General features: G+C 39.0%; 1 protein-coding gene across 7 annotated transcripts in view; it reads right to left on the bottom strand.

The window, feature by feature from the left end:
- The window catches only part of Dora (zinc finger SWIM domain-containing dorado), a 302,025-nt gene that overhangs the window by 50,753 nt on the left and 227,311 nt on the right, over window positions 1-23,961 (bottom strand). For 6 of the 7 annotated variants that reach the window (XM_071666088.1, XM_071666070.1, XM_071666078.1 and 3 more), the window contains 3 exons: window positions 22,760-22,879; window positions 16,314-16,469; window positions 1,053-1,238 (listed from right to left, as the gene is read on the bottom strand). In XM_071666088.1, coding sequence (XP_071522189.1) covers window positions 1,053-1,238; window positions 16,314-16,469; window positions 22,760-22,879 — 462 coding nt within the window. The remainder of the gene's footprint in view (window positions 1-1,052; window positions 1,239-16,313; window positions 16,470-22,759; window positions 22,880-23,961) is intronic. The other variant, XM_071666105.1, reaches the window with a different exon arrangement.

Raw genomic sequence — 23,961 nt, forward strand, 5'->3', positions numbered from 1 at the left:
CGGGTTGGGCCATTCTTTCGTCTGTTTCCTTGCGCTTCCTCCCTAATGCGGGAGACAGCGACAAAGCAAAATAAATAAAACAAAAAAAATAATCATGTATTTGTAACACTTTCCATATAGTATCTCCGTCAACTGTGTCATGTGCTTTCTCTATATCCATAAATGCCACAAAAAACCTCTTTCTCCAGACATTTTTCCCACAATTTTTCAAAACAAGCACCTAGCCATACATCCTCTACCAATTCTGAAGCCACATTGTTCCTTTCAAATCTGATGCTGTGCTTGTCATCATTCTTTCAGTCACCATTCTTCCATGAAACATACATGGTATATTCAATAGACTTGTATCTCTATAATTCAAACATTCACCTTTCTCCCCCTTGCCTCTATGAAAATGGTATTATGAAACATTCTCCCAGTCCTTAGGCAATTCCTCCTGTGCCACATATACATTTAAAAATATCATTCTACCTTATTTCTATTCATCCATCATCTGTTTCCAGTTCCTTTTGTTAAAATGAAAATTTAGGTTTCTTAAGCTGACAGTTCCAATTTCTTCCATAAGTTTTCTTTGAGAGAGATTGCAGCATTAAAAAGCAAAAAAAAATTCGAAGATGAACCATTAATAACATAACATTTCTTCCCTGTATTGCACAAACAGGTAACTACAACAGGGAACTCACAAACACACACAAAATATGAGAATCATATAAAAAACAAATAAAACAAACACAAAACAGACAAAAGACACACAAAACAAACAAGTGCACACTCATTTACACACAAAACAAACAAATGCACATACATTCACATACAAAACAAAGAATGCATATTCAAAAACACTTAGTGAAACTCCCAAACACAACTAAATAGAATACAAAATCAACCACATACACAACACACTAACAATCACCTAATAAATTAAATGTAATTTTGAATGAAAAATATAAAAGAAAAAAATTTGCTACATTTCATTATATTTCTAGACATGAAGCTACTGCACTCTTTTTAATTCAATCTACTAGCATGTCATAAAGAACTAGATGAATTGCCTGTTGTTGTGGCTGTGAGGTGGGCCTTGGGGGCAACTGGGCCTGATGGGGGGAATGTTGGACGATGTGCGGACCCTGGGCTCTGACCCACGAGAGTAAAGCACCTGGCTGAGGACCACCCATAAACCCTGCTGATGATACTCCTCCACTGCCAACTGCACTCGAGTATGGTAGTGGATAGAAGCCCTGTCCAATAAATATTTAGAGATTAGGGACTACCACTTTGATATTCTGTGGAAACCTTAGAGATAACATAAATTTCCTTAATCATAATTAAGAAACTGAAATCCATTTAAGGTAAAGGGAGTATTAGTAAATAAAACAAATATTATGTATGGTCATAAACTACAAGTGTGTTGATCAATAAGAGCGACTGTTAAAGTCATTAACAAGATAGGATGCTATACATGTGAAAATAATCATCTGCAATTCACCAAAAAGATGCTCTATATGGGAAAAAACTTTCATTTTGGGTGTCTACACACTTGAAAACCACAGAAACAAAATAATTCCAAAGGGCAAAATAATATTCTTAAATCAAATACGGTACAATGAACTTATGTATGAATTCAGGAGTTTCATTACAGGCCATAGATATATATAAATACTTCATTCTTTATATAAATGACAGAAATTCTTTGGGGGAAATATCTATAAACATTTATACTTATATTACAATCATATGGTGAGTCCTATCATTTTCTCTTCTGTCCGTCTTCCTTTCCCATCATAGAGGGGTAGCATCAGGAAGTGAGCCTTTGAGGAAAAATCCTCCATTTGCCCCTTCTCTTTCCAATTTCTAATGGTAAAATATATATGGGAAGCATTTCCAGCTCCCTGTTCTCACCCTTCAGTCGCCTTACATGACATGCAGAAGATATGTAGGTCGTATTCTCTTTTCTTTATCCTTGGGGATATGTCTAATAAAATGTAAAATATATAATGCTTGATGAATTATATACATATTTCAGTCAAACAGATTTTCAGATATTATTTAGGAAATATAAAATAAAGTTGTTCAAAGCAGTACAGGGAGCAATTCCTCCTCCTCCCTCTAATACTGGACAGATTTTCCAAATGACATATGCCATTTTCATGCACAGTCCATGTAAATATATGTGCTATGTAACGTGTCTTTCGAGAAGGAAGCGAGGACAGATGAACTGGGTAATAAGGAGAAAGACAGTCATAAACACTCTCAAACAAAAATACAAGGACAAACAACAGATGCACACAGGCAAACAGACATATACAAGCAGATAACCATGCATGCACGCATGTACACACATGCACAACTATCGAGATGGGGAAAAGGCCATGGAAAGCATCAAAATTGTTAAATAAGATATAAGTTGGCTACTGAAATATCTTTAGCCACATAAGGTGCATGGACCTGGAGAAATCCCACTCAATTTACTTAAGAAATGTGCAGGAACATCTTGGGACACCATTCAAAATAAAAAAATAATGAATAGAAGAGAGATTAGTGCCATAAATATGCTTTTTTTAAGCTCTTTTTTATGGTAATAGCAATAGTGTCTCAGGACACTTGTGGTGAGCTACAGAGTAGTGAAAAAAGAAGTAGACTAGCAAAGCTTTCATGATGATGTCATAGGACGAGGGAGGAATGACATTTGATGTGCTCAAGTTTACCCAGCATAAAGATGTAATGAACAATTATTTCTATTCTAGTACACAGGAGTGGTGGGAGTATGTGATAGAGTGTAAGAAAGTAAACTCTAGATTGCTATGGGTAAAACTCTGGGCATGAGAAGAAATATCATGAAAGGCAAGTGTTTTGGGAGCAGCTGAGTGAGTGTGTTAGTAGTTTTGATGCACAAGACCAGGTTATAGTGATGGGTGATTTGAATGCAAAGGTAAGTAATGTGGCAGTTGAGGGAATAACTGGTGTATATGGAGTGTTCAGTGTTGTAAATGGAAATGGTGAAAAGCTCGTAGATTTTTGCGCTGAAAAAGGACTGGTGATTGGGAATACCTGGTTTAAAAAGAGAGATATACATAAGTATACGTATGTAAGTAGGAGAGATGGCCAGAGCATTATTGGATTACGTGTTAATTGATAGGCGTGCGAAAGAGAGACTTTTGGATGTTAACGTGCTGAGAGGTGCAACTAGAGGGATGTCTGATCATTATCTTCTGGAGGCGAAGGTGAAGATTTGTAGAGGTTTTCAGAAAAGAAGAGAGAATGTTGGGGTGAAGAGAGTGGTGAGAGTAAGTGAGCTTGGGAAGGAGACTTGTGTGAGGAAGTACCAGGAGAGACTGAGTACAGAATGGAAAAAGGTGAGAACAAAGGACATAAGGGGAGTGGGGGAGGAATGGGATGTATTTAGGGAAGCAGTGATGGCTTGTGCAAAAGATGCTTGTGGCATGAGAAGCGTGGGAGGTGGGCAGATTAGAAAGGGTAGTGAGTGGTGGGATGAAGAAGTAAGATTATCAGTGAAAGAGAAGGGAGAGGCATTTGGACGATTTCTGCAGGGAAATAATGCAAATGACTGGGAGATGCATAAAAGAAAGAGGCAGAAGGTCAAGAGAAAGGTGCAAGAGGTGAAAAAGAGGGCAAATGAGTGTTGGGGTGAGAGAGTATCATTAAATCTTAGGGAGAATAAAAAGATGTTTTGGAAGGAGGTAACATCAGTGAAGGGGCTAATGGAGAGGTGATAACAAGCAGTGGTGATGTGAGAAGGAGATGGAGTGAGTATTTTGAAGGTTTGTTGAATGTGTTAGATGACAGAGTGGCATATATAGGGTGTTTTGGTCGAGGTGGTGTGCAAAGTGAGAGGGTTAGGGAGAATGATTTGGTAAACAGAGAAGAGGTAGTAAAAGCTTTGTGGAAGATGAGAGCCAGCAAGGCAGTGGGTTTGAATGGTATTGCAGTGGAATTTATCAAAAAAGGGGGTGACTGTGTTGTTGACTGGTTGGTAAGGTTATTCAATTTATGTATGACTCATGGTGAGGTGGGTGGATGTGTTGGAAATGAGATGTTTGAGGACAATATGTGGTGTGAAGTGGATTGACCGAGTAAGTAATGAAAGGGTAAGAGAGATGTAAGGTAATAAAAAGAGAGTGGTTGAGAGAGCAGAAGAGGGTGTTTTGAAATGGTCTGATCACATGGAGAGAGTGAGTGAGGAAAGATTGAAAGAGAGGAAATATGTGTCAGAGGTGGAGGGAACGAGAAGTGGGAGACCAAATTGGAGGTGGAAAGATAGAGTGAAAAAGACTTTGAGTGATCGGGGCCTGAACATGCAGGAGGGTGAAAGGCATGCAAGGAATACAGTGAATTGGAACGATGTGGTATACCAGGGTCGACGTGCTGTCAATGGATTGAACCAGGGCCTGTGAAGCGTCTGGGGTAAACCATGGAAAGTTTTGTGGGGCCTGGATGTGGAAAGGGAGCTGTGGTTTCGGTGCATTATACATGACAGCTAGAGACTGTGTGTGAAAGAATGTGGCCTTTGTTGTCCTTTCCTAGTGCTACCTCACGCTCATGCAGGGAGAGGGGTTGTCATTTCATGTGTGGCGGGGTGGTGACGGGAATGAATAAGGGCAGACAGTATGAATTATGTACATGTGTATATATGTATATGTCTGTGTGTATATATATGTATATGTTGAGATGTATATATATGTATATGTTGAGATGTATAGGTATGCATATGTGCGTGTGTGGACGTGTATGTATATACATGTGTATGTGGGTGGGTTGGGCCATTCTTTCTTCTGTTTCCTTGCGCTACATCGCTAATGTGGGAGACAGCAACAAAGTATAATAAATAAATAAATAATAAATAAATAAGTACACATTATATCTTTTTAGTAAAACATGATAATTCACCATCTTATAGAGCTGAAATTTTTTTTTACAGCTTTCTTAAAATTTGACACGAGATGGATCCCTTCAAAGGAACTGCATGTAGATAACTCTGATCCAATAAATCTCCCACCTCAATCTTGAAGAGAGTGGTGATAACTCCCTTGCCACATTTTGTATGTAACTGAAGGATGAACTCAACCTTAGTAAACTGCCAGATTAATGCGTTAATCTTTTTCCTTTATTCTTTTGTAGGCCATGTCCCAAATTAGTGAGTTAGCAGCATGAACTAAAGGAGAAAAGCCTCATTCGCTCATATCCACTCTCTAACTGTCAAGAATAATATATCAAAATCAGACCTTATCCACGACTGTACCACACAGACCTTTCATGGTTTCCTTTAACTACTTCACATACCCTTGTTTAGCCAATGACCACATATCACCCCTATATACAACATTACACTTTATCCCTTTCATACTTCACATTCTCCTGCATGTTCAAGCCCTGAACATCCAAAGCATCTTTCACTCCATCCTTCCATGTAATCCCTGATTTCCCTTTTCCTTGTTCTCTTTGCTGCCAAAATGAATATCATCTTTGTCATCTTCTTATGTCCAAACTATTTTTGTGCATCCTCTTCAGCTCTCTCATACATACAACTGCTACTAGCACACCTCTCTATTACCCAATCATTTTTCATTCAGTCAAACCTCTTCTTACCACATATTGTCCTTATGTATTCCATTTACAAACAAATCCACTCTACTGCATACATCTTTATCTATGGCCCACACCTTGCATCCATAAAACACTGATAGGACTACTATACCATCAAACATACTTATCTTTGCCCTTACCGATAGTGACCTGTCTTTCCTCACATTTCTCAATGCGCCCAGGACCTTCGCCTCCTCACCTACCTTATGGCATACCTCAGCTCCCGTTTGCTGCCATATCCACTCAACCCAGGTGCCTAAAGCACTCTACTTCTTCCAAGTTCTCTCCATTCAAACTCACACTCCAAATAACCTGTTTCTCTTCACTATTGAACCTAATTACCTTGATGTATTCACATTTATTCAATTTTCTCCTTTCACATACATTCCCAATCTCAGAAATAAGCTTCTACACTTTCTCACTTGTCTGTGCCACCACTGCTGTGTCATTAGCAAACAGCAACTGACTCAACTGCCAGGCCCAATCACCATAACAGATTGCAGACCTGTCCCTCTCTCTAAGACCCTCTCATTCACCTTCCTCACCACTCCACCCACAAATCAAACAGCCATGAGTATAAAACATACGTCTCCTGTAGATGTAAGTTCCTGTAGGAACCACTCACCCTCCTCTCTTACTACTGACACACACATCCTAATTTCCTGGTAAAAACTTCTCACTGCTTCTAGTAGTTTTCCTCCAGTACCATATATTTGTAACACCATCAACAAAGCATCTGTGTCAACCAAATACATATCTAGGGTTTGGACAGTTGGTTGATTAGGGGGGAGTGAAGGGTTACAATGAATCATGAAGCCACTAAGACAATGATGAAAAACTCAAAACAAGAATGGTATGTAAGAACACACTATATCTTAGAGAAGTTAGCAATATTTTTTTGCAATACTTCTTTTTGAGTTATTTGGATGATAAATAAAATTACTAATATTAGTCAAATTCTCCTAAATTTGAATACAGTCGTTAAAAAGAAATTTGAGACTAGTGACCAGCTATGAATGAAAAGAGATATATGTTATTTTGTGACATAAAACAGCTGATCTAAAATCAAGAGAGCTTTCATATGTTTCTGCAGGTACAGAAAATTCTGTTATTATAAACTTAAGTCAATGTTTTAGGAAGGTGGTGAAGCTGACATGGGTGATTCATTGGTCACAATTGAAAATCACAAAAACTGTTAAATATACATAGACATAAATATGTCTATGTGTGGTTTCAGAAGTGGTAGAGGATGTGTGGATCAGGTGTTTGCTTTGAAGAATGTATGTGAGAAATACTTAGAAAAGCAAATGGATTTGTATGTAGCATTTATGGATCTGGAGAAGGCATATGATAGAGTTGATAGAGATGCTCTGTGGAAGGTATTAAGAATATATGGTGTGGGAGGCAAGTTGTTAGAAGCAGTGAAAAGTTTTTATCGAGGATGTATGGCATGTGTACGTGTAGGAAGAGAGGAAAGTGATTGCTTCTCAGTGAATGTAGGTTTGCGGCAGGGGTGTGTGATGTCTCCATGGTTGTTTAATTTGTTTATGGATGGGGTTGTTAGGGAGGTGAATGCAAGAGTTTTGGAAAGAGGGGCAAGTATGAAGTCTGTTGGGGATGAGAGAGCTAGGGAAGTGAGTCAGTTGTTGTTCGCTGATGATACAGCGCTGGTGGCTGATTCATGTGAGAAACTGCGAAGCTGGTGACTGAGTTTGGTAAAGTGTGTGAAAGAAGAAAGTTAAGAGTAAATGTGAATAAGAGCAAGGTTATTAGGTACAGTAGGGTTGAGGGTCAAGTCAATTGGGATGTAAGTTTGAATGGAGAAAAACTGGAGGAAGTAAAGTGTTTTAGATATCTGAGAGCGGATGGAACCATGGAAGCGGAAGTGAATCATAGGGTGGGGGAGGGGGCAAAAATCCTGGGAGCCTTGAAGAATGTGTGGAAGTCGAGAACATTATCTCGGAAAGCAAAAATGGGTATGTTTGAAGGAATAGTGGTTCCAACAATGTTGTATGGTTGCGAGGCGTGGGCTATGGATAGAGTTGTGCGCAGGAGGATGGATGTGCTGGAAATGAGATGTTTGAGGACAATGTGTGGTGTGAGGTGGTTTGATCGAGTAAGTAACGTAAGGGTAAGAGAGATGTGTGGAAATAAAAAGAGCGTGGTTGAGAGAGCAGAAGACGGTGTTTTGAAATGGTTTGAGCACATGGAGAGAATGAGTGAGGAAAGATTGACCAAGAGGATATATGTGTCGGAGGTGGAGGGAACGAGGAGAAGTGGGAGACCAAATTGGAGGTGGAAAGATGGAGTGAAAAAGATTTTGTGTGATCGGGGCCTGAACATGCAGGAGGGTGAAAGGAGGGCAAGGAATAGAGTGAATTGGATCGATGTGGTATACCGGGGTTGACGTGCTGTCAGTGGATTGAATCAGGGCATGTGAAGCGTCTGGGGTAAACCATGGAAAGCTGTGTAGGTATGTATATTTGCGTGTGTGGACGTATGTATATACATGTGTATGGGGGTAGGTTGGGCCATTTCTTTCGTCTGTTTCCTTGCGCTACCTCGCAAATGCGGGAGACAGCGGCAAAAAAAAAAAAAAATATGTTTTTCATATCAAGAAACTAATAATAGTATGAATATGTTATTCATCAATAATACTGAGTACTTAATTTATATATTACATAGTTCAAGGGTGGGGAATGATTGCCTCATCATCCCTCCTCCCCCTTTATGTACCACAGATATCAATCCTACTAAATCCAGATCCATAAATGCCACATAACAATCCCTCTGTTTCTCTCTGTATTTCTCACAAACATTTTTCAAAGCAAAAACCTGATCCACACATCCTCTATCACTACTGAAACCAAACTGTTCCTCCCCAATCTAATGTCTACCCCAATCTAATGTCTACCACCTTCTCAAAAATCTTCCATAAAACTTACCAGGTATATTCAACAAAATTTTACCTCTGTAATTTGAACATTCCCTTTTGCCTTATTGCCAATCCTAAGGCACCTCACCATGAGCCATACATACACTGAAAATCCCATACAAAAATTCAACAATACAATCACCCTATTTTTTTGATGAATTCAGCTAAAATCCCTTACACAAATTAAACAACCATGGTGACATCACACACCCCTGCTGCAGATCAACATTCATTTCGTACTCATGCCTAACACCCTTGGAAAACTTCTCACTGTTTCTAGCCGCTTGGCTCCCATACCATATTCTGAAGACCTTCCCCAAAGCATCTCTGTTAACTCTATCATATGCTATCCTCAGATTCATAAATCCCACATACATATTCATCTGTTTTTCTAAGCATTTCACACACACACACACACACGCACACCAGAGACATTGACATAGAGATACAGAGATAGGAGGACTGTTATAATTCATCATCTAATCTTCACCTTCTGTAGTTTGTTATTCATTTGGGCTTCTATGTCCCATCGAACTTGCCAATTATATCTAACATAATAATCTATTACGCTGCTTTGTCACAACTAGTCTTATGCAGGGATTTTACCATCTCTTCTCTTTTCATCAGTTCACTTGCCAGGACTCTCAGTATACATACCTCCACATCAATGTATCCCACATCTGCCAACCTGTCATAGATTTTACCATCTCTTCTCTTTTCATCAGTTCACTTGCCAGGACTCTCAGTATACATACCTCCACATCAATGTATCCCACATCTGCCAACCTGTCATAAAACATATTCCACAATCCTTACAAAAACTCACTCTATCTCCTCTTCAATTCATTTTTATCTGTTACCACTTCCCATTTGCCAACTTCACTGACATTCCCATTTCTTCTCACTTCCTTACATTATCAACCTCTTTCCAAACATTTTCTCATTCTCCCTGAAGTCTAGTAATACTTGCTCATCCTAACTCTCATCTGCTCTCAATTTCAGCTAATGCATCCTCTTTTTGACTTTCTGCTGCTTTCTCCTGTATATCACCAAATCACTTATATTCCTTCCCTGTACATAGTGCCCATGCAACTCTTTCTCTTTTACAGGCAACTTAACTTTATCATTCCAACACTCACTATCCTTTCTCACCTGACCACCTCCCAATTTCTGCCAGCCACACACCTCCATTACAAATGTAAAGCATTGCCTCTGGAGATACCTTTCATTCCTCATGCACTCCCCAAGCTTCCTTTATTCTAATATTTTGCTATTCTACACCTAATCTCTCCTGGTATTTCTTCACACAAGCCAAATGTTCATGCTCACACACTTTTTCCATCTTCCTATCCATATCATTTCCTATTTCTTAAATCTCTACAAGTCTTCACACTCGCCTCCACCAAATGATTATCAGACATCCCACAAGCTGCCCCTCTTGGCTCATTCCTAACCAACAGTCTCTTCTTGGCACTCCTATCAATAAGTATGTAAACCAACAATAACCACTTTTCATGATACCCATCACTCACGGATATCCGTCATTAAACCAAATGTTCCTAATTGCAGGTCCTTTTTCAAGACATAACTCCACAAGCTATTCATCATTTACATTCACATTATTAGGTACCCCCTGTCACTCAATTATACCCTCAAGTGCGACATTACCCACTCACACATTCAAGTCACCCATCGCTAAAAGTCATTCCAAAGAATCAAAATTGCTGACACATACACTCAGCTCCTCCCAAAATGCTTGCTTCCTTTCCTTACATCTTGCATTTCCAGGTGCATAGGTATTCATAATCATCCATCTATTGTTATCCTCTTTTATTTCTACCTACATCTGGCAGTGCTCATTCCTAACACACACATTACCACCACTCCTTATTCAGTACAAGTGCTACCCATTCCTTCATGCACTCACGCTATCCCCTTAACCTCTAAAACATTCTCAAACCATTCTTCCCTCTCCTCCTTCAGCTCTGTTTCACTCACAGCTAAGACAACAAGTTTCTCCTCACAACTATACTACCTGTCTCCTTTCTTCTCATCTTGGTTGTATTGACAAACATGAGCTTTAGAGGAAGAAGAGCACCTACACTTGGCTACTTTTGTTCTAACTTTTAGAAATAAAAAAATAGTACAAGGAGGGGAGGGTTTCCTGCACTACCACCCCTTTAGGTCACCTTCTATGAAGTGAAGGAAACAAATGGGAGGCATTCTTTCAATCCTATTCCCTAGGAGTTCTCCAGACATAGATATGGTAATTCACTTGAAAAGTGAAAAGAGCAATGCACTCATGAATATATGGCCTTACTCTACTGGACAGTCATGAAGATCTACAATAATGTATGCCTGCTGATGATCCAACACATATCAGACTGAAAGCAGCAATGTTTCCCCAGTCACCTCTTGAGGGAAAACAGGCTGAGCTGAAACTGAAGTGAGTGACCAGGTGCAAGGGATTTGTCTACATAAAATAAACTAATTCAGATGTCAAATGTGGCAGGAATAAGGCTCCATGAAATTTACGGTGACACTGGAATGGACTTTATTACAACTTTGTAGCTGTGTTGGAAAGCTTGGTCTTGGGGCCACTCATATTTCTGGCCCACATAAATGATATGTCAGAAGGACCTGAATCATACTTGAATATACTGCAAATGAGTGAAAGAAGTGTCAAAGATTGCAATAGCCTAAGAAGAGACTTGGATGAGCTTCAGAACTGGTAATATATATGGCTGAAGAAGTTCAACATGGCCAAATGCAGAGTGATGATCATAGAACACAGTGAAACAGATCTAATTACAAACATCTTGTAGGAGATTACAAACAGGAATCTGTGTGTGAAAGAAACTTGGGGTTTGAGATAATATCCAGTCTTTATTAGAACACCATATTAGGAGAAATGTTAAGAACATTATTCATCTGGTGATTAATATCAAAACAGTATTTATGTGCAGGTGTTGGCTTTGAAGAATATGCTTCATAACTCCTTGCAAAAAGAGAGTGACTTGTATGTGGCACTTACTGTTCTGGAAAAAGCTTATGATAAGGTTGACAAAGATGTCTCAATAAAGGTGCAAAACAAATCTTCACCAAGAGAGTAGGGCATGTGTGTGTGCAGGAAGAGAGGAAGATTATTAATCAAATTTCTACACTTGTGAGGCCCATCTCTTAAGCCCTCTTTACCAAAAAGTAGCTTCTTAAAGATGTGCAAACTACCAGCATTTACAATTTCAAGACTTAGTTTATTCCAATCATCCACCATCCCTACACCACCACACCCCTTTCCAATAAGCTTCCTGCCTAACTTCTTGTTTTGACCTTTGGTTCCCCCTAACAATGCATCTCAAAAAGAAGTTTCCAGCTGACATCATCTACTTAATTTAGTGAGTTGGAGGTTGTGATCCAATCACCCTTAACTCTTCTCCCCTTAAATAGCAACCAATACAGCGGCCAATATCCATGCGTGTTTTAACCTCCCCACCTCTGTTCAAACCTCTAAGTGACTTATCACACCATTAGCAGCCTACTAAGGTCTCTTTCATCACCAGGCAGGCATGGAAAAAAATTCTGCTCTCCTCAGTACTGCTAACATCATGTGCAAGGGCATCAACCTCCAGATGGTGCATACACAGTAATCCTGAAGAACATGTAAAGACTGCTGGGTGACTTAAGTGATGAGGAGGATCACCTATCATACATATCAATTGGTGAGGAAAGTGAAGAAGAATGAAACGAGAAATGTGAAGAAATATGTGACTTTGAGAGTCATTTTTGCAGGACTATATAAGGAAAAGGCACACTAGCATGAAAGCCCTCCATCTACATCTTACCATCCTCATACTTGGCCTTGGAATTACATAATAGCTGTGCCTAGTTTTCTCTATCTCATCCAATGTTAATAGAGGTCGTTGGTAACAGACGAGTATAAAGAGCTAGAATATATCTAAGCATATTTTGACTATAAATTAGCATGCAGTGTATCAATGTACAGGGTGTAACATTTCTATACACATCCACATTACTCACCATCAAAACAACGCATGTTAAAGAAATATGAATCACGTGATAAAAACTAACAGAACCTCCATGACTTTCCCCCTTATTCTGAGGTGATAAAGCATTAGCCATCATGTGCAAGCCAACCCCACCCCTTTCACAATAGTATTTAGTGTGAAAAATGAGACTTCTAAATACATTTATGTTATTCACAACTGATGCTGTGCTTGTGCATGATGTACGAGTAGATTGTGAAGCTAAGTGCAAGAGTATGAGACAAACAACACATCCATATCCACATAAAATGTCCCAGTCATAATTCTTTCTCACACTCATTTTAATGTTAGGAGTAATACAGTATTTCTAAATCTTTTACAGTTTTTCACTCCAAAGCTGTACCTGTGTATGAAATCTGAGTGCTTAAAGATGCTTCACATAGGTAAAGGGAGCATTATGGAGAGGGGAAGAAGCATACCCCACAGTTAACCTGACAGTTTTCTGAACAGCTGGAGGAAGTTTTCCCTCTACCAGCAAATATGAGAACAGTTCTCAAGTCCATGGATAACGAATAATTCAAAAAGCTGTTCACATCATTCATAAGACAAAATCTACAGCATGACTCTCAAGATTGGTCCCAGAACCTACAGAAGCATAATGAGTTAAAATGTCCAAAGGAGAGCAACACAGACTACTAGAATTAAGACAAGTGAGTTGCAGGGAATGGTCAGAAGCTCCAAATTTGCCCACCTTGAAAGAGAGAAGAGTGAAAGGTGAACTGATTACAACCTTTACGTTTTCAAAACAGATCGAAGGTGGAAACAATGAACAGTTCTTCGAAAAATATGATACAACAACTAAAGGACAGAACATGAGATCAAGCAAGAAACTTGTTCAAAAAGGTGCGAAACACTTTTATGGTATCACAGCAGTGCATGAATGGAATAAAATGACTGATGACACAGTTAATGCAGACAGTATACATTAATTTAAGAAGTTTTATGACAGAGGATGTTTAAGAGATGAAGGCCCACAAGTGCAAAACTCCATCCATGAGCAGTACAAATAGGTATGATAGTAATTACAATTGAAACATCTGCTGAATCAATTAATTCAAGGTGTGACACAGACAAACCTAGTTCCTGTCCTCTCTTTCCTTTTGACTCTCACAGGCCTTCATCATATTTCAAGTAAGCTTTCATTAAGTATCATTTAAGTCAAGTGAGAGTATGCAATAAAGTGATTTTAAGCTGTTTAATGTATATCCCATACTTTGCCTTTCGGCAAATTGGAAGTAGCAACAGAAAGAAGTACTCGGTTGGAACATTAGGTAGAAGTAGTAAGTTGGAACATTTAGTAAACACATCAGAGGTAGCTAGTAGGAACTTTAAGTAAAAGCCTCTGCATAAACTGCATTAGAGTTGCCCTCTGTCATTAGCCTGTTTAGGGTGAGGAACTAAAGGCTAAGAAATGGCAAGCTACCCCCTTGAGAGAGCTCTAGGAGGGAACAGGCACCAGAGATATAGACAGAAAGATAGATAGAAGAATCTGATATATATATTGGTTTTAAATGCTCATTTAATGACAAACTGATTAGCGACGGATTTTCCAGGAACAGAATCCTAATGCTAAGTTGAGGTTAAGCATGCTACTTTCAATGAAATTCTTGATGACAGCACTGTTTTCCAGCCACTGGAGTGCTATAGAATAACATAAGCAGGCTGATGTGTGAAGCTAGGTTTCCAAGATTATCAAGGCAATATTCTGTAATACTTTTCTGTAAATTTTCATGAACTTCAATCTAATGCCTTACAAGTTAGTCTGTAATACTTTTCCATAAATTTTCATGAACTTCAATCTAATGCTTTTTAATCTTGATGATGTAACATTTTTTCATCACCGAATTAATTCAGTAGTTCTGCCATTTCAAGCAAGTCTTAAACATACAACCCAACTCTTTCATTTGTCATTCTTAATCTGTCACAACTGTAAACATTGTAATTTTAGATCTCAATATCACTGACCAATTGATCATTTATGTGAATTTCTGTACAGGCCGCAAAAGCCAAATCTGCAAAAATTTATATTTCCCTTTAGGTTTGGCAGTAAGAAATGCATCCTGCAACCTGCCCTTGGCTATCCATACTAGGTCCTGACATGAGATCAATTAAAGGAATTGCTTACCCTTAGGATAAATCACTGGTTCAGAAGCATCGGTGGCTGTCTAAATGGGCCCTAGGAATGTTTTCACAGACATTGGTGAATCCATGAGTTTCTTAAAGTTTACCTCAGTTATTCAACCTGTTAATGGCTAAGTTTTTTCATGTCAATCCCACAAATTCACATTTTTAAAGCTATTTAAAAAATGTATTCATCCTTACAATTTCAAAGACATTCATATAACAATGAAAAAAGTCATTTTAGAAGTGTATCTGTTCACTACTTTCAATCTATTATTGTGTATATGTTTTGTAGATGTTCAGCACAACATGCTGGTACGTGTAGGGGTCAGGCCTGAGTGTTAATGGCCAAGTTTTCCATGTCAATCCCACAAATTCACAATTTCAAAGCTATTTAAAAAATGTACTCATCCTTACAATTTCAAAGACATTCAAATAGCAATGTAAAAAGTCATTTTAGAAGTATATCTGTTCACTACTTTCAATCTAATATTGTGTATATGTTTTGTAAATGTTTCAGCACAATATGCTGGTAAGTGCAGGGGTAAGGCCTGAGGAGTGTTGAGTTGCCACTGCATACATTTTATTCTTTATCTCACACTGAAAAATAATTTATTATAATGTTTTATATTAAAATCAAGGCGATTCATTGATAATTTCTTCATAACAGCAAAACTGCAAGAGTTTGTAAAATCACCAGCCACACCAATCAGATGTAAAGGTCTGATGGGTGCTGGTCACATTGCCTCCATTTTGGCTAGAAAAAGTCCCTCTGCCTTAAATTGGTCAACTTTCAGTGCTAAAAGAGTCAGTGTACATAAAACCCCTCTCCATACCATGTGAAGACAGATCATCATTGTCATATAATTCAGGATAATCTACCTAGTCCTTTCATCTAGCTAAAAACACTCATCTTTTTTCCAGAACACTCACAAAAATGTGTTTTAATTGGCATGGCTGGTGAATGACTGACTGTGAGGGAAAAAACAACAACTATGCATTGCCACTTCAGCCACCATCCACAGAGTTGGCACATGACCCTAAAACTAAGGTGTCAAACTCAAAGCTTAAATATCTGTCAACAGTTATCAACAGTCATCACTCAGCTCATATAAATATGCATATGGAGATGTTTTGGGGTTAATACAACTACGGCTTTTCTTGTGGCAGGGCAAAAATTTTTCAAGTTCATTATTCCATTAATACCAACTAGTTCTTGCAGTTAATCACTTAACATAAATGAGGTCTTCGTTATGATTAAGTTCACCAAAAAAAAGTAACAGTGGCCATTAAGTAGTTGTCAAAAATATGTGGATGTATGGCAGATACACAGGTACACACACCTCTACTCTAAGGAATTTTTCATGCAGAAAATGGCAACAAAAGAAATTAAGACAAAAATGAAGAAATTAAATTTAAAATCTTTTTAAGAACGTTTAATATTCAAACGACAATGGTAAATCTAAATTGCCTAAGAGTACATGACCTCCATTATTCTAGTACTGTTAATAAAAGAAAAATTGGAATGAACATAGTCTCTCTTCACAGGAAACATGCATGAATGTGAGGAGCATACTCAGCACCAAGCATACCTGTGCTGGTTGAGTACTGCCTGGCAGAAGACCAGGCTGCTGAGAAAGAGGTGGAGGGCCAGATGGAAGAGGTGGAGGTGGCTGTGTACCAAGGTTCTGCTGACCCCCTGGCACACCTGCAGCAAGACCTGCTGGCACACCTGCTGGCACTCCACCCTGAAATGTTTAATAATGCAGTGTGAAAGAAATAACATATCTCTCTTAGAATGACTACTTTTCTTATACCTTTGGCCACAGAGTTTAACTGCAGTCAAATAGATTTCCAATAATATTAAATGCAGTGTTAAATTTTTCTGCATGGTGGCAAAATTTTTTCACTATCACGGTATTCAGTGAAAGCCTTCATGTGTTTGAAATGAATGCCACACTAAATGTACTTCCATCCATGCACGTGGAAGAGAACTGGAAAGTGGCGTTAAGACATCCATGCTGTCATACTGACATGCACAGAAATTACTATTTTCATTCTTTTATCTAAACATCCAATTAATATGTCTTTTTGTGTGTGTAAATGTGTTCTTTTTAAGTAATACAGTACAGTACTAGTATACTGATGCAGTACAATATAATACAGTTGGGTTACAATATAACATGAAAAAGATATCAAAAATATTTGTGCTGCAGCAAATTATGCTATATCATGATATCAATTTTCTTATAAATAAGGGGGTTGGGGCTATAGGCAAAAAAAAGAGATTAAGGAAATAATCTACCAAATAATACGCAAAACATCACTCAAGCAAAGAAAATGACACACAACATATGCAGAAGATGGTATACAAGTATCTGCTTATTTGTCACAACCACATTTCTTTGGGATCTGGGATAGGCTAATTATGGCTTTGTCATACATTCTTTCTCAATTTGTACATGTAGATAATTATAAGTTCTTGCATAAGGTAAGAACCTACTGAGAAGAACTAAATAGAAATATAAACCCATAGAGTATAAATAAAATATAATTTACTGCATCATTCAATTAAAAAGTTTTTTAACTAACATACAATCACTCACCTCACCTCACCTACTTGAATTACAAACACTCTGTTTTACCACCCATATATCCATAATTTTTCTGAATACAGTGAAACCTTTGTAAACCCATGAAAAGAACGAATACACACAAAAATCTAAGAAATGCAAATTCAAAAATATACTGATTAGCTGCCCAGACTGAAATGTACCACAACCAGTGAAATCTACCAAATGGGCACAGCTATGAATCAACAGTTAAACGCCTTAATGAAATTTATTGACTGATGACAACAAGCATCTTTAAATCTGATAGCATAATGGAATACAGTATGAATGGCAAAACCTCATTCTGATTAAATGAAAGTTCTGTTGTTATGGAAATAAATGCTTTACATTGAAATACATCATATCAGAAACTGACACTATTCATACGTAAATGCTCTAAGTAGTATATTATTAGAACATTAAGTTGTAAATATTAGAATATCAAGTTAAAATAAAAAGTTGACAATCAATATCATTGCTTACTGAAGGGATAAAACAAATGGTGGGGGGCAAACAAATGAAATAGTCTGAGAAAAGAACAGCTTCTTCTATATACTTCACATGGCATTTTCTGTATTGTGTCACTCAAAGTTTTACCCATATTTCAATGCAAATGAACATAAACCTTTTGCCAGTTGTAAAATTTGAAGCGATTTTATATTTTCAATCACTATACTATTTCTAACATTATGTTTGCTACCTGGTTTCAGGTATTTCTGGTTTTCAGACACAAAAACCAATAACCAGTTCACTAGCGATCTAACTTCTTGCAAGAGGAACATAACACCTATATATACACATTATCTTTTTATACTTAACCTATTTCCCACGACAGAGCCAGGAAACATGAAGAAAAGTCACATTTGCTAATTTTTTTTTTGCTTTGTCGCTGTCTCCCGCGTTTGCGAGGTAGCGCAAGGAAACAGACGAAAGAGATGGCCCAACCCACCCCCATACACAATGTATATACATACACATCCACACACGCAAATATACATACCTATACATCTCAATGTACACATATATATAGACACATACATATATACCCATGCACACAATTCACACTGTCTGCCTTTATTCATTCCCATCGCCACCTCGCCACACATGGAATACCATCCGCCTCCCCCTCATGTGTGCGAGGTAGCACTAGGAAAAGACAACAAAGGCCCCATTCATTCACACTCAGTCTCTAGCTGTCATGCAATAATGCCCGAAACCATAGCTCCCTTTCCACATCCAGGCCCCACAAAACTTTCCATGGTTTACCCCAGACGCTTCACATGCCCTGATTCAATCCACTGACAGCACGTCAACCCCGGTATACCACATTCACTCTATTCCTTGCATGCCCTTTCACCCTCCTGTATGTTCAGACCCCGATTGCTCAAGATCTTTTTCACTCCATCCTTCTTCCTTCAATTTAGTTTCCCACTTCTCCTTGTTCCCCCACCTCTGACACATATATCCTCTTTGTCAATCTTTCCTCACTCATTCTCTCCATGCAAACCATTTCAATAACCCTTTTCTGCTCTCTCAACCACACTCTTTTTATTACCACACATCTCTCTTACCCTTTCATTACTTACTCAATCAAACCATCTCACACCACATACTGTCCTCAAACATTTCATTTCCGACACATCCACCCTCCTCTGCACAACTCTATCTACAGCCCATCCCTCATAACCATATAACATTGTTGGAATCACTATTCCTTCAAACATACCCATTTTTGCTCTCTGAGATAACATTCTCGCCTTCTACACATTCATCAATGCTCCAAGTACCTTCGCCCCCTCCCTAACCCTGTGACTCACTTCCGCTTCCATGGTTCCATCCGCTGCTAAATCCACTCCCAGATATCTAAAACACTTCGCTTCCTCCAGTTTTTCTCCATTCAGACTTACCTCCCAATTAACTTGCCCCTCAACCCTACTGAACCTAATAACCTTGCTCTTATTCACATTTACTCTCAGATTTCTTCTTTCACACACTTTACCAAACTCAATCACCAGCTTCTGCAGTTTCTCAACCGAATCAGCCACCAGCGCTGTATCATCAGCGAACAATAACTGACTCACTTGCCAAGCCCTCTCATTCAGAACAGATTGCATACTTGCCCCTCTCTCCAAAATTCTTGCATTCACCTCCCTAACGGCTCCATCCATAAACAAATAAAACAACCATGGAGCCATCACGCAACCCTGCCGCAAACTGACATTCACCGGGAACCAATCACTCTCTTCCTACTGGTTCACATGCCTTACATCCTCGCTATAAGAGCAAGGTTATTAGGGTTAGTAGAGTTGAGGGACAAGTTAATCGGGAGGTAAGTTTGAATAGAGAAAAACTGAAGGAAGTGAAGTGTTTTAGATATCTGGGAGTGGATTTGGCAGCAGATGGAACCATGGAAGCGGAAGTGAATCACAGGGTGGGTGAGAGGGCGAAGGTTCTGGGTGCGTTGAGGAATGTGCGGAAGGTGAGAATGTTATCTCGGAGAACAAAAAAGGTATGTTTGAAGGAATAGTGGTTCCAACAATGTTATATGGTTGTGAGGCATGGGCTATAGATAGGGTAGTGAGAAGGGGGGGTGGATGTGTTGGAAATGAGATGTTTGAGGACAATATGTGGTGTGAGGTGGTTTGATTGAGTAAGTAATGAAAGGAGAAGTGAGATGTGTTAAAAGGAGTGTGGTAGAGAGAACAGAAGAGGGCGTATTGAAATGATTTGGTCACATGGAGAAAATGAGTGAGGAAAGATTGACAAAGAGGATATATGTGTCAGAGGTGGAGGGAACAAGGAGAAGTGGGAGACCAAATTGGAGGTGGAAAGATGGATTGAAAAAGATTTTGAGTGATCAGGGCCTGAACCTACATGAGGGTGAAAGGCATGCAAGGAATAGAGTGAATTGGAATGATGTGGTATACCGAGGCCAATGTGCTGTCAATGAATTGAAACGGCATGTGAAGCATCTGGGGTAAACCATGGAAAGTTTTGTGGGGCCTGGATGTGGAAAACGAGCTGTGGTTTCAGCATTACACATGATAGCTAGAGACTGAGTGTGAACGAAGGTGGCCTTTGTTCTCTTTTCCTAGGGCTACCTCATGTGCATGGGGGGGGGTTTGGTTGCCATTTCATGTGTTGCGGAGTGGTGGCGGGAATGGACGTAGGCAGCATGTATGAATATGTATATGTGTATATATGTATATGTCTGTGTATGTATATCTTGAAATGTATAGGTATGGATAAGTGCACGTGTGGGCGTTTTATGTATATGCATGTGTATGTAGGTGGGTTGGGCCATTCTTTCGTCTGTTTCTTTGCACTACCTCACTAATGTGGGAGAGAGCGACAAAGTACAATAATATAAACATATGTACATATTCATATTTGCTCACGTTCATCCATTTCTAATGACATCCCACCCCACAAGTAACAGCATAAATACACAAAAGAAAAGAAAAAGTGATGCATATACATTCTTTTCTCCCCTGAACCTGATCGCTGCCACCTGCGTCGGCAAGGTAGTGCCAGGAAACAGACAAAGAAAGGCTACTTCCGCTCACATCCATACTTGGGCTGTCATGTGAAATGCACCAAAGTCATAGCTCCCTATCCACATCCAGGCCCTAAAAACCTTTCCATGGTTTACCCAGGACATTTCACATGCCCATGTTCAGTCCACTGACAGCAAGTTGACTCCAGTATACCACATCATTCCAATTCAATCTATTCTGTGCATGCCTTTCACCTTTCTGCATGTTCAGGCCCCAATAACCTAAAATCTTTTTCACTCCATCCTTCCATCTCCAATTTGGTCTCCTGGCTCTACTTGTTCCCTCCACTTCTGACACATATATCCACTTTGTCAACCTTACCTCACTCATTCTCTCAACATGTCCATACAATTTCAAAACACCCTCTTCTGCTCTATCAACCACACTCTTTTCATTAATACACATCTCTCTTACCCTTTCATTACTTACTCAATTAAGCCACCTTACACCACATATGGTCCTCAGACATATCATATCCAACACATCAACCCTCTTCTGCACAACCCTATCTCAAGCCCATGCCTCACAACTATATACTAATGTTGGGACTCCTTCATAACATTTTCTCTTTCCACACATTCTTCATTGCTCCCAGAGCCTTTGCCCCCTCCCTACCCTTTGACTCACTTCTGCTTCCATGGTTCCATTCACTGCCATGTTCACTACCAGATATATGAAATACTTTGCTTCCTCCAATTTTTCTCCATTCAAACTTGCATTCTAACTAACTTGTCCCTCAACCCTGCTGAACCTAATAACCTTACTTTTATTCACATTCAATCTCAACTTTCTCCTTTCACATGCTTTTCCAAACACAGTCACCCACTTCTGCAGTTTCTGAATCGAATTAGTCCTCAGTGACATAACATCAACAAAGAGCAAAAGACACTTCCCAGGCCCTCTCATCCCCCAAAGACTTGCATCTACCTCACCTCCCTCATCAGCACCTCTATACACAAATTAAACAACCATGGTGACATCACACACCCTGCTGCAGACTAACCTTCAATGCGGACCATTCACTCTCCTCTCTTCCTATTTGTACTCATGCCTAACACCCCTGATAAAAACTTCTTACTGCTTCTAGCAGCTTGATTCCCACACCTTATTCTGAAGACCTTCCCCAAAGCATCTCTGTCAACTCTACCATATGCTTTCCCCATCTGTTTTTCTAAGCATTTCACACACACACACATCAGAGATACAGACAGAGAGATACATAGATAGGAGGAATGTTATAATTAACCTTCTATCTTCACCCTCTGTAGTATGTTATTCATTTGGGCTTCAAATTCCCATCTAACTTGCCCATTATATCTAACATAATCATTCCTCATGCTCACAGGATCATTGTAAGGCATAACTTTTGATAGTAGATACACCTGCTTTGGATTGAGCATCTATCATTTCATTAACAATGATCCCAGCAAGTCCAAGCTACCAGCAAAATTCTACTGTTAGGCTTTGAGAGGATTCTTACAATCTAATCCTGGACTTAATAACAAACTCTGAGATGCATTAGAGCATAATGTGATATGGCTTAAAACTGCACACTGAATTGAAAAAACTATTCTAAATTACATCTCACAAAGTGGTTTTAGTACTATTGTGCACTAGTTCCAAGCCCAATCATTATTTTGATTAAGAAAGTTGTGCTGCCTTCTACAACTGAGAAAGCAAGATCATACATAGGCAGAAGGGAAGCTGGGCTCCTTATGGTTTAAAAACTTGGCAATAAAAGGCAGTCAGGCTCCAAAAGTTTCAAGTCCAATTCCAGAACTTCAGACTCAGAGGTGTACTGGACTTTAGTATATGAGCAAGATGTCAAAGGAAAATGTTCACAGGATGAGATTTAGGTTAGCTCCTTACCTGTGGAAGTGTGGAGGGTATAGATACAGAAGGGTAGTACTGCAGAGGTGGAGGAGGCAACAAAGGCTGGGATACCCCTTGTGCTCCACTAAAAGGAACCCCAGGTGGCTGGATATACATCTGAAAAGAATCAAAGTATAAATGCATTAAGTATTGATGATGAAACCTTTTTAACGGCACACTGATGACAGACTCTGGGAAAATAAAATGCCTTTAAACAGTACATGGGATACTAAATTATTTCACATAATTCATTCACAATCCAAATGAAGAACTAACATTAATAAAGCCATTTGCAATCTCTGTAGAATAAAACCATTCAACTTATTAACGTACTCAGCATAAAATACTAGTCAGTATCTTAGGACTTTTCTCATAATGTTATAGACTTTTGTGACTTTACATCAATACCATCAGATACTGAAATATCTCTTATCATTATCATTACACTTGATCACTGTTTCCTGCATCAATGAAGTAGTGCCAGGAGACAGACACAGAAAGACCCATCCACTCATATATACACATATCTATTCATTTATCTATTTATCATACTTTGTCGCTCTCCCGCATTAGCAAGGTAGCGCAAGGAAACAGACGAAAGAATGGCCCAACTCACCCACACACACATGTATATACATACACATCCAAACACAGCACATATACATCTCAACGTATACATATATATACACACAGACATATACATATATACACATGTACATAATTCATAGTCTGCCCTTCTTTATTCCTGTCTCCACCCTGCCACACATGAAATGAAAACCCCCTCCCCGCATGTACGTGAGGTAGCAATAGGAAAAGACAACAAAGGCCACATTCGTTCAAACTCAGTCTCTAGCTGTTATGTATATACATACATGCATATATACTATGTGATAGACTGTAAGGAAGTAAATTCTAGATTGATGTGGGTAAAACTGAAAGTGGATAAGAGAGATGGGTGATTATTGGTGCTTACGCACTTGGTCAAGAGAAGGATCTTGAAAGGGAAGTGTTTTAGCAGCAGCTGAGTGAGTGTGTCAGCAGTTTTGGTGCCCAAGACCAGGTGGTGTACATGAGGTACTCAATGTTGTGAATGGAAATGGTGAAGAGCATGTGGATTTGTGTGCTGAAAAAAGACTGGTGATTGGAAAATACCTGGTTTAAAAAGAGAGATATACAGAGGTGTACATATGTGAGTAGGA

Source organism: Panulirus ornatus, chromosome 1 (assembly GCF_036320965.1).
Source record: "Panulirus ornatus isolate Po-2019 chromosome 1, ASM3632096v1, whole genome shotgun sequence".
NCBI classification, from domain to species: Eukaryota; Metazoa; Arthropoda; class Malacostraca; order Decapoda; family Palinuridae; genus Panulirus; species Panulirus ornatus.